At 49.6% G+C, this 18,058-nt stretch overlaps 2 protein-coding genes across 2 annotated transcripts in view; one reads left to right on the top strand and one right to left on the bottom strand.

The window, feature by feature from the left end:
- Window positions 1-81: 81 nt before the first annotated feature.
- Window positions 82-1,011, bottom strand: LOC137624726 (uncharacterized). The gene has a single exon (XM_068355678.1). It carries the CDS (start codon window positions 1,009-1,011, stop codon window positions 82-84), a length of 930 nt encoding a protein of 309 aa, XP_068211779.1.
- Window positions 1,012-3,311: 2,300 nt separating this feature from the next.
- Window positions 3,312-18,058, top strand: part of Spx (Spliceosomal protein on the X) — a 75,050-nt gene continuing 60,303 nt past the window's right edge. Inside the window, exon 1 of the mRNA XM_068355143.1 lies at window positions 3,312-3,473. Within this exon, the coding sequence (XP_068211244.1) occupies window positions 3,440-3,473 (34 nt within the window). The 5' untranslated portion in view covers window positions 3,312-3,439. The remainder of the gene's footprint in view (window positions 3,474-18,058) is intronic.

Genomic DNA, 18,058 nt, shown 5'->3' with positions numbered 1-18,058 from the left:
CATCGAGCTTGCTAAAAACTGTTGCACCAGCAAAAACATGTGTTAGTTCTTCCACAGTCGGCGTGTGGTGTTGACCTCTCTTTAGAGCACTGTTGAGGTCTTTGGATCCAAGCATATTCTGAGAGATCCATCAGGTTTTGTCACATATGTAATACTGGACACCCAATCGGTGGGTTCTGCTACGGGACGGATTACTTCTAGACCCACCATACGATCGAGTTCGCTTTTGATCTGTTCGCGTAGTTGAATGGGCGCTCGTCTCGGCGGGTGTCTTACTGAGTTTGCGTCATCCTTCAGCGTTAGTTTCTGCTCAGAACTGAATTTACCGATACCCTCAAACCGGTCAGGGAAGTGACTTTTCATGTCTTCCAATGTGGTATAACGCACACTGCTGTCGGATTGAGTAACGGCACAGTTAAGCGTGATTAGACCGAGTTTCGTGCACATGGGTAGACCAAAAATAACAGGACCATCGGTCTCGGCCACATAGAACTCACAGTTCCCCCATTTATTTTTGGCAAATTTGCACGGCAGTACGAGGGTACTGTGCTGGCGGATGACGGTTCCATTGTAGGCGGTGAATGTCGTCTTGGAAGGAGTTGTAGATGTCGGGATGCCATCCAAGTTGACATAGTGAGGGAATATGTTACGGAATGTCCTGAGTGGAAGGATGTTACTCTGCGCACCGGTGTCGAACTTCCCGCGCAAGTTTGTCGTGCGATCAGGGTACGGCTCGATTTTTAGCGATGCGTAAGCTTCCGATCTGTTGGCATCATTGTTCACTGCGTTGAAAGACATGCTTTCAAAGTCACTGCTCAGGTTGTACGTATTCACGGTGCTAAATTGGCGGTCGAATCGCTGTTGCGGCTTTGGCTGTGATTGGTTCGCATTTGCGCTTGACTGCGATCGGCTGCTCTGAGGTTTGGAGCGTACACTAGACTTAGAACGGACTCGCTTAGTGTTTTGACAAGCCTTTGCCCAGTGACCGGTTTTCGAACACAGTTTACACATATCGTCTACGGCGGGACAGTCCTTGCGGTCATGCGGTTTTCCGCCACAGAAAAAACAGTTTTTTGCTTTCGGACGGCTCTTGTGTCTCGACTTCGCCTTCTGAAGGGAGTCGATGGATTTGTTAATGTGCCCCAATTGTTATAGCTGGGCCTGCGTTGCCTCAAAAGTTCTCGCAAGATCGATTGCTTTGTCAAGCGTGAGTTGTTTCGAATCTTAGTCCAAGAGCTTTTTTCTTACTGCGACATGTGCTGTATCTTTGATAACCTGGTCGATGAGGTTATCTTCAAGGTTGTTTCCTTCAAAATTGCATCGTTGAGCCTGCACCTTGAGACGGTTGATATAGCTGTCAATCGGCTCCTCCTGCCGCTGTATGAGTTTGCGCAGCTGGAAACGGGCGAGCCTGAAGTTTGACTTAGGCTCGAAGTAGTTAACAAACGCTTCCCACACATCGGTCGGACTGGAACGTTGCTCATCCGTGAGGTGAGTCCAGTTGTCAAAAATCTCTACCACTTGAGGCCCCATCCAGAGGAGTATGTAGTTTACTATCTCTGGCCCCTGTTTGCAAGTGTAGGTGGGAGTGGCAAGGATCAGTTCGCAATATCTTCTGAAAGTTTTGAATGAATGTGGCAAGTTGGAACCTTGCCAATCAAAGCTGGGTGGCTTTATGCCCATCAAGTCATTTGTGAATACATATGCTGGGTTGCCCCCTACCGCACCTGGGTCATCATTCCCCATCTTCAGGGAGTAAGATTGTCACAGTTCACAGGTAAACACAAGTATAGAAAGGTCACTGAAGCCAAGTGTTCAGGTTTTTTAAGATGGCGGCATCCATAAAACTCGCGTGGTCCAGGATCTGGGGTGGTTGATGGTCTGCCACAGTGGCTAGGCGTGATGGCAGGGCCTCTAAGTCGTCGAGAAAGATGGCTGGGATCTTATTTACACATTTATAGTTCGTTTGGCATGTAAATCACTCACTCGCTGCCACCATATTACATTTTAGGGGAGACAGGAACTGAAGACAAACACTAAACCTAGAGGACAGGAAATCAACTACTTTATGAGCCGCTAGGTGGGGTACACAAAGTTATCAGTTAGGGTTTTACACATGTAGCCTATTCTGCAAGGCATCATACAACACCAGCCACCCACTGAGATACTACCGCTAGAGAGTTATGGGGTCCTTTGACTTGCCAGACAGTACTACATTGGATCCTTCTCTCTGGCTACGGTTCATTTTCCCTTTGCCTACACATAGGCTACATCTAATAGTCAGGCCTATTATCTACAGATTCTCCTCTGTCCTCATACACCTGACAGCACTGAGATTACCAAACAATTATTCTTCTCTCAAGGGGTTAACTACTGCAATGTAATTGTTCAGTGGCCACTTTCCTCTTGGCAAGGGTAGAAAAGACTCTTTAGCTATGGTAAGCAGCTTTTCTAGCAGAAGGACACTCCAAAATCAAACCTTTGATCTCTAGTCTTTGGTAGTGCCATAAGCTCTGTACCAAGCATGGTCTTCCACTGTCTTGAATTAGAGTTTTCTTGCTTGAGGGTACACTCAGGCACACTATTCTATCTTAGTTCTCTTCTTCTTGTTTTGTTGAAGATTTTATAGTTTATATTGGAAATACTTATTTTAATTTAATCTATTTTTCCATGTTTCCTTTCTTCAATGGGCTATTTTCCCTTTTGGGGCCCTTGGACTTATAGCATCCTGCTTTTCCAACTAGGATTGTAGCTTAGTAAGTAATAATAATAATAATAATAATAATAATAATAATAATGATAATAATAATAACAACAACAACAACAACAACAATAATAATAATAATAATAATAATAATGATAATAATAATAATAATAATAATAATAATAATAATAATAATAATAATAATAATAATAATAATGATAATAATAATAATAATAATACCTGTTTCTGTAATTTTATTTTAAGTCTATCATATTCAACGTTGTCCTCATTACCATTTCTGATTCCTTAGTGTTGAATTCATCTGTGTAATAATTTATACATTTTAGTAGTAGCCTATGATTGACGCTATTTGTCAATGTCAGCAGTCAACACTCAGTCACAAGTCACAACTCAATTGGATTTGAAAGAAGAGAAGGAAAATAGTAGAATTACAGCAGCCGTACGAAGAAGAAAAGAAGATAATAGGAAACGTACTGTTTAAGAAAGAGGGAATAGAGGAAAGAAAAGAATATATTTATCAAATGTAAAAAAAAAAAGAGAGAAGAAAATAAAATAATTAGAATAAAGAAGAACACCTAGGAGGTGCCGATGGAAAGGCGAATTTACTGAACTGAACTGAAGTGAAGAAGAAGGAGTCAGCGGCGAATGAGAAAGCCACGGCTTGATGCATTTGTTTATTTAAACTAATGTTGTAATTAAAAGTGAAGTGACATCATGGCTGCAGGCCCCATAGCTGAAAGAAATCAAGGTAAAATCCTTCAAGAGCTTTAGCTATATAGTGCGAAGGTGTCCCGTATAATGCATAGCATAGGATTATTGTCACCACCTTAGGATATCTTTCATGACCAAGCTTTCTGTAGGCTACACTTCACTACCGGTACTTTAATGTCCAGCCAAATACATAAACCTTAAATTTTTCCTACCCGCTATCATATGTTTTATCAATTGATGGCCATAAATATTTTGGAAAATCACCCTTTCCCGAGCTTTACTACCTAACCCATACATGTATAAACACTACCGTTTTCCCAGTTTATTTCCCTACCCCCCTAAAGTCTTGGTTCCCACTGGGTGCTCCCCATTATCGGCTGATACATATTGATATATCACTAATTTTATTTTTTATTTGCGCTGAAAATAAGTGTTATTTTCTAAGAAAATTGGCTTTTTTTCCACAGGAAATGCATGTATTTTAGTAGAAAATGTCGCATCCGTAACAGTAATAACCCCAATTTTGGGGGAGGCCATTGGGAACTGGGATTTTGGGTAGGGAATCATGGTAAAATTAAAGAACAGTGCAATAATTGGTTTGTAGGGAATAAGACAGTGTATTTTGTTGTGTTTTCAAGGTTTTTTTTTGTAATGGTACTTGGTGGAAATCCATAATTTTGATTTATGATGGGTCAACTACTACATGTGAAAAGATATACATATTCGCTAGGTGTCGTCATCACTTACGTACGATCAAAACGACTTAAAATATACAGTGTTCCAGTCTAATTGTATGGTAGGAGCCTTTGTATAGCGACAGAAAGGTCCTCTCGTGTGCATAGAAGATGGGAATTTCTTTCGCATTTTGTATTTGTTTGTAAACCGTGGCTGTTGTACTACAAAACACGTGTCCATCGATCTGCAAAACCTCTGCACAAGAACACTCAACCTTAACTTCCCCACATAACCAAGCCTACATACCATGTCCTTACCTACATACCTAAGGGGTGGTGGTCATTGCCCCCTTTCACCTCCAGTAGACTGTCGAATTCTTACCCCATGTTTGCTTAACAACCCGCTTCTCTCCTAACAAGGTATCACAATCCTATTTCATAAAGGAAATCTATTTTAGAAGTAGTAAAAATTTTACACATTTCCCAACGAACTACATTCAGCCGTATCTTCTTTTCAAGGGACAACTTTTTATTTTGAGGCGGATAAGATGAACCGGCAATTAGTGAAGAAAAGGAATAGGTTATTCTGTCAAACCTCTATTCCCAATCGGATTGAATCACCTCTTGCTTACATTTAAGAATGATAGCAAACAAGTATTCGCTTATAGGTGTGCTAAGGCGGACAGGTGGACAGATGAAGGACTGATTGCTTTACTAGTTGCATGTCTTCATTATGGCCACACACATGCTTACGAACATCTTCACAATGCTACTGCTGGTCAATGATCAATTCCTTTTGAGCAATGGTGTCGCATACACATCATTCCCGCAAACGATTCCATGAGCTACCTTGGGGGTGCTTACACACGGAAACATGTTCACACTACTCTGCCTTGTGTACGAGCACTTACCACCCTGAATCAGGGAAGTTACGATTTGACATACCCGCATGCGGGCAAGAGAGTTACTACTGCCGATTAAGGTTGTTCGCTTTGCCAGTTGCATGTGTTAACCTCACAGGTGAATGCACTCCCGTGAGGGGTAGTAAGGGCTACTTACCATCGTAAAAAACAAATTGGAACCTTGTTTCAATACATCATTAGTTGTTCCCATACTAACAAACTTTGAATTATTTATTGTGGAGTATCTTTTGGCGAAGCTGGAAGGTAGGCATTAGACTAAAAATGGGAGGTGGCAACCCTGCCTAACCACTTGAGTGGGTAGGCTGGGGGTACTCAGCTGCCTGTATATACTCTCACAGCTGTGAGCTACGTCACTTTTTTCTTTTGGCTTGTAGAGAGCGGACATATCTTTTCTCTCCTCCAAAGGCTGTCATTGGACTTTGTAATTTTTTGCTTTTTCTTTTCAGGTGTGATTGTACTTCTTGACACCGTCATGCGTACGAGTCATGGCCGCGAGGGTGCTGTGTGCACTACCTTCGTGTCTTAAAAGGATACCGACTCGCACTCGTGTCCAACGTGTAGAGGGCTTCGCTGCGAGCAGGGTATGCCCTGCACCGAGTGCAGGGAGTGGTCTGCCTCCCTGTGAGAGAAGTTTGGACGGCATAAGAAGAAGGCGAAACGCGATCTCTCTCCCTCTTAGGCAAAGAAAGTGCGTTCTTCTTCTTCCCGCATTCTCAAACCTCTTTTAGAGCCCCTTCTTGCACGATTTCTTCTGGAGGGCGGTTGAGTAGCAGCACAGACTAAATAACACCTTGGCAACTTTGGGGTGTTGGGAGATTAGTGGCTTCCCCTAGATTAGCAACTTCCACCTCGATCCTCCCTGCAGCCATTTTCTCTTGCAGACGTGTTGCCGTCGTGGCTGCTTAGGAGTTTTTGCACCCCATACTAAGGAAGTATTACTTTGACTCCTTCAGCGCGGTGCCGGGAAGGATCCCTCTCCAACGGCCTCCAGCTGACAAGGTTCTTGATCGCCATCCTGGGACCTCATCGTCTCTTAACCTTCAGCCTTATGTTTCTCCCCACAGGAATCCTCTGGCTGTTGGTAATGATCTTCACGAGACCAGCGCTCCTACCAGTGGCGCTCGAGGACAAGACTCATCCTTCGGGACACTCGTCTTCTTATATCATTATAAAAATCGCAGGTCATTGTGATCTTAATGCTCATTTTCTAGAAGGCATTCTTGCTCTAGAGCTTCACGCTCATGAGATCGATGGTCTCAACGCTCTCTTAGAAGACATATCTCTTCTTGAGGAAAAGTCTCGTGATCGTGGTCATCACGATCACAAGCAAGACAGTCTAGATCTAGGTGTGGACGCTCGCGTTCTAGATCACGAGGATGACGCTCGCGTTCTAGATCACGAGGATGACGTTCGCGTTCTAGATCACGAGGATGACGCTTGCGTTCATGAGGGCAACGTTCGCGCTCGCGAGGGCACTGTTCACGATTAGGGGCTAGACGCTCATGATCACGAGTCCGATGCCCGCGTTTGCGAGCTAGCCACTCGGGACGTTCACGCCATTCTCGATCGAGGGCTAGACGCTCACGATCACGAACAAAACGTCCACAATTGGGAACTGCGCATTCACGATCACGATCTAGACATTCCTCACCAAAAGGAAGAGATAAGCGTACGCGCATTCCATCCACGCGTTGCTCCTCAACTCGTCACTTACCTAAACGACCTCGGACCGAACTTAATTTTGCAACGGAACACTCCATAGACAGGCGTCCTGCTAAGCTACCCCCAGTGCCTTTTGCTGCGTGGGGTGCTTTAGCAAAGCATCCGCCTAGGTGATGCTCTCCAACATCCTATGCTCCGGGTTTTCCCTGTTCAGAGACCCCTCACTGCCTACTGTGTCTGGCGTAGACAGTTCTCTAGAGAAACAGGAATTTATAGGGCTTCCACCTTCCAGTTCGGCTCCTGGTGCTTGAGAGAAGAGCACATCTACTCGTTAATTGCGCCCGTTATCACGCGAAACTCGCGATTTCGCATCTGAATCTCGGGATTTCACGCACAAATCAGCGATTTCCACGTGTGATTCATGAGTAAAGCTACTGGAATAGCGATCAAATGTCCCAACACCTCCGCCTCTAACCACTTCCACCATTAGCGGCAGGTTAATACCCTTCCCAGAAGGGTTCAAAGAGCCTCCTAATAGGTATGCTAACGTGCCTATTAGCCTTAATCGCCCACTTCGACTGACGAAAGAGCATTTCTTGTTGTAGTGGTTTGCAGACTGTGGCTAGACGTAGCACTACACCTATCCTGGTTTCGCAGGATTGGCTTCTGTCTCCTCCGTTTCTGGACGACTGACTGACTTTAGCAGACTTGGTGGCAACTTTGCATTAGCACCGGAACTTCTGAAGTCTTTTTTACCAAGATCCAGTGATCAAGGCAAACCTGTGGAAGTCTTCCCTACTTCCCTCTCAGAAGACTGGTGTATCTGGGAATGATTCTAGATATTAATCTCCTCAAACTTTCTCAAAATGAGAAGAACACCCATCCCAGAGTGACTTGAGTCCGATTGGAATCAGGCCTTCGATCCCCTAGACATTCTGACCCCCAGGTACCAGAAGTTTGGACGAACCTCAAGGGATGGGTGTCAGTCGAGAGTCTGCGGAGTGGTATAACCTTCTCATCCTTCCCCACCTCTCGAACTTGATACTGTGCTTTAGACACATCAAAAGAAGAGAGGAGGGAAATAGTGCTGCACCACACGACCTCAGCCCTCTGGACAGAGTCCGAAAGTACCTTCACTTAAATCTCCTAAGAGATGAAGGCCAACTTTCCGGTCCTTCAGCAGCCTCATCAGTTCCTAACAGGCAACTCAGTGATGTGATGAGCGACAACACCACACTCCACATAGAGGCTCACAGCGACAAGCTAGAAGGAACTTGCTCGCAGCCTTTTCCCATCTAGCAGTATAAATACAGTACTAAGATGGGCCAAAGTCCGTTCGTTACCACTATCAGCCCTTCATTCCAGACTAGAGGAATGTGCTCGCCGACAATCTGTGCACAGCATCTTAGATAAAGTGTACCGAATGGTCTTTGGATCACCTTGTAGCCGACAAAGTACCGACTTTACGGGGTTCTCCAACTAGGGATCTGTTCTTAACGCCCCTGAACCTCAGGTTTCCGTTGCTCCCCAGTCCTAGACCCCAAGGCTCTCTGGCAAGAAACATGCCAACACCGGTGGGTACAACAATGAAGTTTACGTCTCGTCCCTGTTTTGTCAGGAGAAGAGCACTCAAGAAGGCTAGAAGATCGGTCAGCCTCTCAAGGGCTCTCATAGCTCTGCTATGGCATTACGCAGAACGGTTTCCAAAACTTCTGCAGCTCCTGATAGTCTCTCCAAGAGAACCCTCTCCACATTACAGACAACGACACTTCGACATCTACCACAAGCTATAGCTTTGCTATGATTGTACGCCTGGAGACTACCCAGTACCTCCTCTCTCACAGAGGCTTTTTGCAATAAGTTGCAAAATGGTTGTCTAGATATCTGAGGAATTCCTCAGCATCAGTCTACCAGGCAGTATAACGTCTTCTGTGGTTGGTGTCATGGGAAAGTATCTCTCTCCACTTGATACCTCTATTCCAGGAATAGCGGAATCCTCAAGTATATGCAAGACCCCCTTTTTCAGTTTCAAAAGGTAAAGACAATCACTCAACTTAGAGCCTCGCCTTCAAACTGAAAGGAAAGGACATCCTCTCATCGCTAGATCTTTCGTAACTCATATGGACTTACAACTTGCCTTTTCCCAGTCGGAATTGAGACCTTCCTCTCGGAACATGGTTCAAAATCTCCGGTCTCTAAGGAGACCTCCTTATGTTCCACTTCACCAGGCAACAAATTTTCACCTGGTTTACAAGGCAGTGTTCCTACACACTTTGACAGCAGCCATACGAGTCAAGGAACTTCGTGGTCTCTCGTTCGACATCGCCCATTAATGAGAAGGGGGAAAGGCAACATTCAGTTTCGTCCCCGAGTATGTCGCCAGACACAATCTCCAGAGGTGACGGATCCTACACAAGTCTCCACTCGGTAACTGACGATCCAGATCATCTGTTACTGTACCCGGGGTAAGGTATGAGGCTCTACCTTAAGAGAAAGGCAACAGCCCACCTGGGTCCCTTCTCTTGTCATCAGCACTGGGAGAGACAAAAGGAGGATCACCAAAACATCATCTCTGTTGGATTCACAATCACCAATTATGCCCTGAATCCAGATCCTCACCCAACATGTCGACTCACAATGTCAGGGGCATAGCTATGCCCATGGCCCTTCTAAGCAGATTACTCTGCGACGTAGATTTTACAAGAAAGGGTATGAATGCTCCAGGGGACTTTCACAGCCTTTCTCCTGCAAGACGTAACCCAAAGGAACTTGATACGATCTCTATTGGTCCTGTGGTGGCTGCACAACAGCTGGTTGTATACCTCAAGCTCCTTATTGGACAAGTAGCAGAAGGTTGAGGACATTGTTACCCAGTTTTAGTCTGCGTGAATGAAAAAATTTGACTGACTCTTATTCTTTTCTTCATCCTTCCCTCCCATGGGGAAAGCAGCATCCTGTGTTCTCTGCATAAGCTGACCTCAAACCACTGCAGGTAAACCATGCTCCCTTGTGTACCTAGTATTAAGCTAATACTGTTGTGTCCCCATACCCTGGCGAGGTGGTATTGGGAAAGTCTTGGTTACATCAGGTGTTTTCTACAAAGACCCAGAATAACTTTACCTAGACAGTCACACTTCTGCATGTCTCAACACACAGCTAGTGTAGGCCGCGGACCTTGCGTAGCAAAGTTTTAGCGAGGGAAGGGACTCCTTATTTTTGAGTACTAACATACTCAGATAAGGAGCCCCCGGGCAAAGCCAAAAGCCAGATTGGCAGGGACGTCCACCCTTCCTAATGGGTGAGTCACCCCTAATAAATAGTGTGGTTTGTATTCCAGTTACGGAACAAATGACAAATTCGCAGATAATTTGTATTTTTCTTATCTATACAAACTTTAGCTATTTATACAAACTTGCCCACCATCCCTCTCCCCCTTGAAGTCCTACCTCCAAGCAAAGTGACTAAATCACAGGTGTGTGAACAGGAGTGGTAGCAAGCTACACCCCTACCCCCGCTAACTAGTGGTGTGGGTAGTTAACCCTCGCTAAATTTTAATGGCTCGTCAAATCAGCTCCGCCAAAAGTATAACCCCTAATAAATAGCTAACATTTGTATAGTTAGGAAAAATACAAATTATCTACAAATTTGTCATATTAAGACTAGCTACATTACAAGTATCACAAATAAACCACTTCTGCATGCCTCTAATTGTGTATCACAAACAAACCACTTCTGTATGCCTCTAATTGTGCATAGGACAACTATTTTAGCGAGGGCGGGACTCCTACTACTTTCGGTCTGTGTGTTAGAAGTTGACCACCTTTATTATTGCTATGCGTACGTGCCCTGGAATTGCCGGCCGCCCTTGTGGTACCTTTATGTCGGCCACGGATACGGATCCTCACACCCTTTACCCGCAGTGTCGAGGCCGACGGTGTGATCAGGAAAATATGTGTAGTGAGTGCAGGGAGTGGTCTGCCTCCCAGTGGGAGAGGTTTGGCCGCCGGCGTAAGAAGAAGTCCAAGAGGGACCGTTCTCCTTCTGGGGTTGCCTTGAAGGAGGAAGGTTCTCGGGACTCTTCTTTTGCCGCCCAAACCTCCTCTGAAGCTCCCCCTCGTTCGGCTCCTAAGGAGAGTCGGCCGAGTGGTAGCGCAGGCCCTAGTTCTGTTTCCCGACCTTGGGTGGGGGGAGAGGGCGTCGCCTCCCATAGTGGGGCGGTTCCCCCTCCTCCTCCGGGGGAGGTTATTGATGAATCACTGTCTAATGATGATTTTTTACAGATTTGGGCTTCCCTGGGGCTTAATGGCTTGCCCTCCAGGGTTGCCCTGATTGACCTTGTCCAGTTGGGGGCTGCCGTTAAGCAGTCGCCGGTGATAGCAGAGGTAGACCCTCTGTCTATCGTCGACGTCGTGGTGGCAGAGGCCTCCGACGGGGCGGGGCAATCCTCTGCAGGTGCAGTTTGGGATGTTTTTGCTGACGGCTCTCCTCCCCCTTCCGTACATCCTTCGAAGGGGGAAGGGAGTCCTATGGGCTCGTCTGCTGTCCAGCTTCCCTCTAAGGGGAGTGCCTTGACTGAGACTCCCCTTCGGAGGACTGATGGTCCTGATGATCTTCCTCGTGGCCGCCTTTGCCGTAAGGCTCACCGTCCGCTGCGTCACAAGGGCCTCCCATCTCCTTATAAGGGTGTTAAGAGGCGCCTTTTTGGATCTTCTTCTTCCGAAGGGGACTCTCCTTGTCGTAAACAGCCTACAGCTCCAGCTTCATTAGACCTCTCTGGGGATAGGTCTCCTACTCCTGCTAGAACTTCACCTTCTGGGGCAGATGTGAAGCAACCTGACCTCGTCACCCGACGGGCAACGGTCCCTTCGGGGCAAAGGGATTCTTCCCTTACACGTGCAGTGTTAGCGCACAGGCGCTCTCCTGCTCGTCAGCGCTCTCCTACTCGTCAGTGCTCTCCTGCTCGTCAGCGCTCACCTGTTCGCCGGCGCTCTCCTGCTGTTCGCCCTCCTTCTCGCCAGCGCTCTCCTGAGGACATCCTTCTACCTGTTGTTCCTGAAGAGCGCTCCAGCGTTCCCCTGCTCGACCTTCTGCAGTGTTAGTGCACAGGCGCTCTCCTGCTCATCAGCGCTCTTTTGATCGTCAGCGCTCTCCTGTTCGTCAGCACTCTTTTGAGGATCATCGCCCTCTTGCTCGCCAGCGCTCCCCTGTGGTCTCTGAATATCCTGCAGTCCCTGTTGGGCGCCCTGCGTGCCATCAGTCTCCTGAGCGCTCTCGCGATCCTCAGCTTGTTCCTGCACAACATCGCCCGCGTTCTCCAGAGCGTGTTTCTAAAGCACATGTTCGCCCAAGTGCCTACGCTCTTCATGTTCCTGTTCGTGAGCGCGCCGCGCCAACTGTTCCTTCACAGGATTTCACGCGTCGCCCTCTTGCTCGCCAGTGATCACCAGCTCGCCAGCGTTCACAGACAATTCAACAATTGCCTGCTCGTCAGCGTTCTCCTACGCGTCAGCGATCACCTGAACATCAGCGATCTCCGGATCGCCTGCGCACATGCGGTCTCCAACGCGCCGTCGCCCAGAGATTCTAGAAGGACATGGTTCGCCCTCTGCTAGCTCGCCCTCGCGCGATCGTTCGCCTGCGCGTCCTACGCGCTATCACTCGCCAACGCGCCATCGCTCGCCTGCGCACCAGCGTTCGCCAGCGCATTACCGATCGCCTGCTCGCAATCGCTCTCCCTCGCGCTACATGTCTCCTGACCAACGTCGCCAGCGATCTTCGGAACGTTCTCACTCGCCCGAGCGGCAACGCGTTCCCTCGCCATCGCGCCAACGCATTCGTTTACCGGCTCGCCCACGCTCTCGTTCGCCTGTACGCCCTCGTGCCCACTCGCCTGCGCGCAACCACCGTTCGCGCCGAATTTTGTAGCCAGTGATAGCAGCAGGAACGCGTGTTCCCAGACAGCACTCTGGATCGCCTCCAGCAAAACGCAGGACTGTTGTGCAGGACAAGGAAGACACTTCAGAGAGGTCAGTGCGTCTTTCTTCCCCCTTTCCTTTTCAGGCAGGTCCAGTGGTGTCCACTTCGAAGGATCGCCCGATCCTTTTTCCTCCAGCGAGGATTTCGGACTCTGTGCCCGTGGAACAACAGACTTGGTTTGGTCCTCTGATGCGGGCGTTAGTGAGGGTAATGAAACCAGCACTCGCCGATCAGGGTAACAAACCAACGGCTGCCTCACCTACGCTGAAGAGAAAGAGAGGAGTGGACTTCGTGGTGACTTCCCCCAGGGAGAAGTTGGTTCCTAAGAGGTCTGTCGGGAAGGCCCCTTCCCCTGCTCGAGCGTTTTCTCCTTCTCCCGTGGACGATGCTTTTCCGTTCTCGGGTGAGTCCAGTGAAGCGATAGTCTTCCCCTCAGCACCAAGGGGGGAGCCTTCTCTTCATGGAGGAGAATCGTCTCGTGCGGAAGGGGCTCTTCGAACCTCTTTGTTGGGATCCCGTATCCCTCCCAGGAGGGAACCCAAGGACTCCAAGACCATCCCGAAATCATCTTCGAGGATTCGCCAGGAACCCGCGGCTCCCCGGGGAACCTCCACGCTTCACCCCAGGAAGAGATTCCGGGGACAGTAGACTTAGCTGCCAGCCCGCAAGGAGGAGATCAGCAGGAGTCTGAACAGGCCTTCTGGCAGGTCCTGAGCCTGATGAGGCAACTCAACGGGTTCATGGACCCCGTGACCGCCCCCCCGAGAAGGCAAGGACACAGTCTTGGACGAAGTGTTCGACGTTCGGAAAGCCCCTAAGTCCAGTGCGGCTCTGCCCTGGTCTCGGGGTCTGAAGAGTGCCAGAGCCAGGGCCAACGCCCAGCTCGCGATTCTTGCCTCCTTCAGTCGTTCCTCTGCCGGGAACAAACTCATCCCTCCTCCTCGTCTCCAGCAGAGGAGGTATTTTGTGATCTTTTGTGAGTCCAGTCTCGCTCTTCCTCTCCATCACTCCGTGGAGGAGCTGGCGAAGGGAGTTCCTCTTGAGAAGCTCTCTGCCCGGCAGGTGTCGTTCTCGGCGTCGGAGATCCTGAGCCATGAGAAGGTCGCGAAGTGCGCCATGCAGGCCACTTCGTGGTTGGATTTTTGGCTAGGAACTCTGGGCATCCTATTGCGCTCCGAGGACTTGTCTAAGGAAACCAATAGGAAGGCCCTGGAGACCTTCTTACTGTCGGGCACCCGCTCCATCGAGTTCTTGGCGCACCAGGTCACCACCCTGTGGGCCAACTCGGTGTTGAAGCGGCGCGATGCGGTGACCGAGAGATTCCATCCGAAGGTCCCCGCCGTGGATGTGTGTAGGCTCAGACATGCTTCCCTTCTTGGGGAGAATCTGTTCGAGCCACAGGATATGGAGCGAACGGCTGAGAGGTGGAGGAAATCTAGCACGGACTCCCTCCTCCATAGGGCCCTTACAGCTCGGCCCTATAAGCCTCCAGCTCCGCCGCAACAGCAGCAGCAGCCTCGTAAGGCTCCGAAGCAGGCACCGGCAGTTAAGAAAGTGGTGTCTAAGCCCCAGCCCTTTCCAGCCAAGGTCAAGAGGGGCGGCAAGTCCTCCAGGGGAGGCAAGACTCCTAGGGGTAGTGGCCGCGGCCGCAAACCCTAGGGGTGGCAGTCCCCCTGCGTGTCCACCTGTAGGGGGATGCCTTCAGCGTTGCGTCCGCAGGTGGTAGCAACACGGGGCCGATGCTTGGACGGTTTCAGTGATCGGCCAAGGCTATCACGTTCCGTTCACAACATCTCAACCTCCCCTGACAGCGAATCCAGTGTCGTTGAGCTCCTATGCCACGGGGTCGGCAAAGGGGCTGGCCGTTCGGGCTGAAGTCGAGACCATGCTCAAGAAGGGTGCTCTCTAGGAGGTCGTCGACGGCTCCTCAGGCTTCTTCAGTCGACTCTTTCTTGTAAAGAAGGCGTCTGGAGGCTGGAGACCTGTCATCGACCTCTGAACGGGTTTGTCAAGCAAACCCGGCTCAGCATGGAGACAGCGGACACGGTCAGACTTGCGGTGACACCACAAGACTTCATGTGCACACTGGATCTAAAGGACGCGTACTTCCAGATCCCAATCCATCCGTCTTCCAGGAAGTACCTAAGATTCTGCCTAGATGACAAGATCTACCAGTTCAAGGTGCTGTGTTTCGGTCTCTCCACAGCTCCTCAGGTGTTCACCAGAGTGTTCACCCTGATTTCATCTTGGGCGCACAGGAACGGCATTCGTCTCCTTCGTTATCTGGACGACTGGCTGATCCTAGCAAACTCGGAGTCGACCCTTCTTCGGCACCGAGACAGGCTTCTAGGTCTTTGCCAGGATCTGGGGATCGTGGTAAACCTCGAGAAGTCCTCTCTGCAGCCGTCCCAACGACTGGTTTATCTAGGCATGCTGATAGACACCAATCTCCACAAAGCCTTTCCATCAGACGACCGGATAGCAAGGCTGAGGAGGGTGGCGGAACCCTTCCTCAGGCGAGAAGAGCTCCCCGCCCAGTCGTGGTTGCGTCTCTTAGGTCACCTGTCCTCCCTGCCTCGTCTGGTTCCAAACAGCCGCCTCAGGATGAGATCCCTGCAGTGGCGGCTCAAGTCCCGGTGGAATCAAGGATCCGATTCCCCGGACATTCTGATCCCGATAGGATCTTTGGAACGGACGGACTTGCGGTGGTGGCTGGTCGACGAGAACCTGCGGAAGGGAGTGAGTCTTCTCGTCCTCCCCCCGGAATTGACTCTGTTTTCGGACGCGTCAAAAGAAGGGTGGGGGCCGCCTCAGGCCTTTGGTCAGAATAAAAAAAGTGCCTGCACATCAACCTGCTGGAATTGAAGGCCCGTCTTTCTGGCTCTTCAGCAGTTCCAACGGACCCTGGCGGGTCACTCTGTGGTGGTGATGAGCGACAACACCACGGTAGTGGCTTATATCAACAAGCAGGGAGGCACTTTTTCGCAGCAGCTATCCCATCTTGCAGTAGAGATTCTGAGGTGGACCGAAGTCCACTCGATAATACTATCAGCTCGCTTCATTCCTGGCAAGAGGAATGTGCTCGCCGAGAGTCTGAGCAGGGCCTCGCAGATATTGAGTACCGAGTGGTCTTTGGATCCTCAGATAGCCAACAAAGTCCTGACTTTGTGGGGTTCCCCGACTGTGGACCTGTTCGCGACAGCGTTGAATTTCAAGCTGCCTCTGTACTGCTCCCCAGTCCCGGACCCCAAGGCACTCTAGCAAGATGCTTTCCAGCAACGGTGGGACAACATCGACGTGTACGCCTTCCCACCGTTCTGTCTGATGAGAAGGGTGCTCAACAGGACCAGACTATCGGTCAACTGTTCGATGACTCTGGTAGCTCCGCTATGGCATCACGCGGAATGGTTCCCGGACCTTCTGCAGCTCCTGACGGAGCTCCCGAGGGAACTTCCTCCACGACACGAGCTTCTCAGACAACCCCACTCTGACGTCCCTCACAAGGCCGTGGCCTCGCTTCGGCTTCACGCCTGGAGACTATCCAGCGTCTCCTCACGGAGAGAGGCTTTTCGCAACAGGTTGCGGAGAGAATGTCTCGGCACCTGCGAAGGTCCTCAGAGGGAGTCTACCAGGCGAAGTGGAGAGTCTTTTGTGGTTGGTGTCGTGGGAGGGGTATCTCTCCACTCGATGCCACTATTCCAGCAATAGCGGACTTCCTCGTTTATCTGCGGGAGGAAATGCGCCTTTCTGTCTCGGCAGTGAAAGGCTATCGCTCAGCCTTAAGCTTGGCCTTCAGGCTGAAAGGCGTGGATATTTCTTCCTCGCTAGAACTCTCTCTACTCATACGTTGCTATGAGCTTACCTGCCCCCAGTCGGAAGTGAGACCTCCTCCTTGGAACGTGGTTCGGGTCCTCAGGGCTCTTAAAAGACCTCCCTTCGAACCATTACGCCAGGCCTCCGATCGCCACCTGTCTTGGAAGACGGCTTTCCTGCTCGCTTTGGCTTCGGCCAAGCGGGTTAGTGAACTTCATGGTCTCTCGTACGACATCGCCCATTCAAGGGGATGGGGGGAGGTAACGTTCAGGTTCGTCCCTGAGTTTGTAGCCAAGACTCAGAATCCTGGAGTGCCGGATCCTCGGTTCGACTCTTTCAGGATTGCGAGTCTCCGCTCTGTAACAAGCGACCCAGACCAGCTGCTACTATGTCCAGTGAGGTGTCTGAGGCACTACTTGGAGAGAACGGCTGCAGTCCGTCCTCAAGTGCGAGCATTGTTTGTGAACACAGGCAAAACGAAGAGGAGGGTCACCAGGAACACCATCTCAGCTTGGATTCGAAGGGTTATCCACCATGCCTTGAATCCAGACCCTCCTCCGTCACATCGCCCTAGGGCACACGATGTCAGGGGTGTTGCTACGTCCCTGGCCTTCAAGAGAAACTTCTCTGTGACGCAGGTACTTCAAGCTGGGGTCTGGAAGCGTCAGACGACCTTCACAGCCCACTACCTGCAAGACGTGACCCACAGGAGCCTCGATACGTTTTCTATCGGCCCTGTGGTGGCTGCACAACAGCTGGTCTAACCTCAGGCTCCTTTATGGACAAGTAGCAGTGGGTTGAGGGCGTTGTTACCCGGTTTTAGTCTGCGTGAATGAAAGAGTATGTCTGACCCTTACTTCTTTCTTCATTCTCCCCTCTCTTGGGGAAGCAGCATCCTGGTCCTCGCATAGCTGACCTCGACCTCTGCAGGTAACCCATGCTTCCTTGTGCTCCTAGTATTAAGCTTAATACTGTTGCGTCCCCCATACCTTGACGAGGTGGTATTGGGAACGTCCTATCCTAGATTCCTATCTAAAGGTCTCAAGGTTAACTTCATAGGACGAGTCACACCTTCCTCCACACACAACTTATGTAGGCCACTCGTTCCTAGCGAAGCAAGGAACTTGTGAGGTGCAGGGGCTCCTTCTCTCAAGTGCTGCTCAGTGAGAGATTGAGTCCCCGGGCAAAGCCGAAGTCAGTAAGGCTGGGGACTTTCCACCCTTCCTAAGGGGTAAGTCATCCAATGTAAATAGCGTGGTTTTTATTTCGGTTACGGAACAAATGACAAATTCAAAGATAATTTGTATTTTTCCTAACCATACAAACCTTAGCTATTTACACATATTTGCCCGCCATCCCTGGCCCCCAAGTCAAGTCCGACCTTTAAGTGAAGTGAAGCAAATCACCGGTGTGCGGGGGGGGGGAGGGGTAGCAAGCTACCCTTCCCCTACCCCCTGCTAACTAGCGTGAGGGTAATTAACCCTCGTTAAAAACTGTTGGCTTCTTCATTTCAGCTACGCTAAAAGGTAAACCCAATGTAAATAGCTAAGGTTTGTATGGTTAGGAAAAATACA

Source organism: Palaemon carinicauda, chromosome 31 (assembly GCF_036898095.1).
Source record: "Palaemon carinicauda isolate YSFRI2023 chromosome 31, ASM3689809v2, whole genome shotgun sequence".
Taxonomy (NCBI): Eukaryota; Metazoa; Arthropoda; class Malacostraca; order Decapoda; family Palaemonidae; genus Palaemon; species Palaemon carinicauda.
Note: the sequence above shows the minus strand (reverse complement) of the source record. Positions and strands in the feature narration are given on the sequence as shown.

Bases quoted from the DNA above. Each gene is read 5' to 3' on its own strand.
- LOC137624726 (XM_068355678.1), bottom strand. From the start codon at position 1,011: ATGTGTAAACTGTGTTCGAAAACCGGTCACTGGGCAAAGGCTTGTCAA.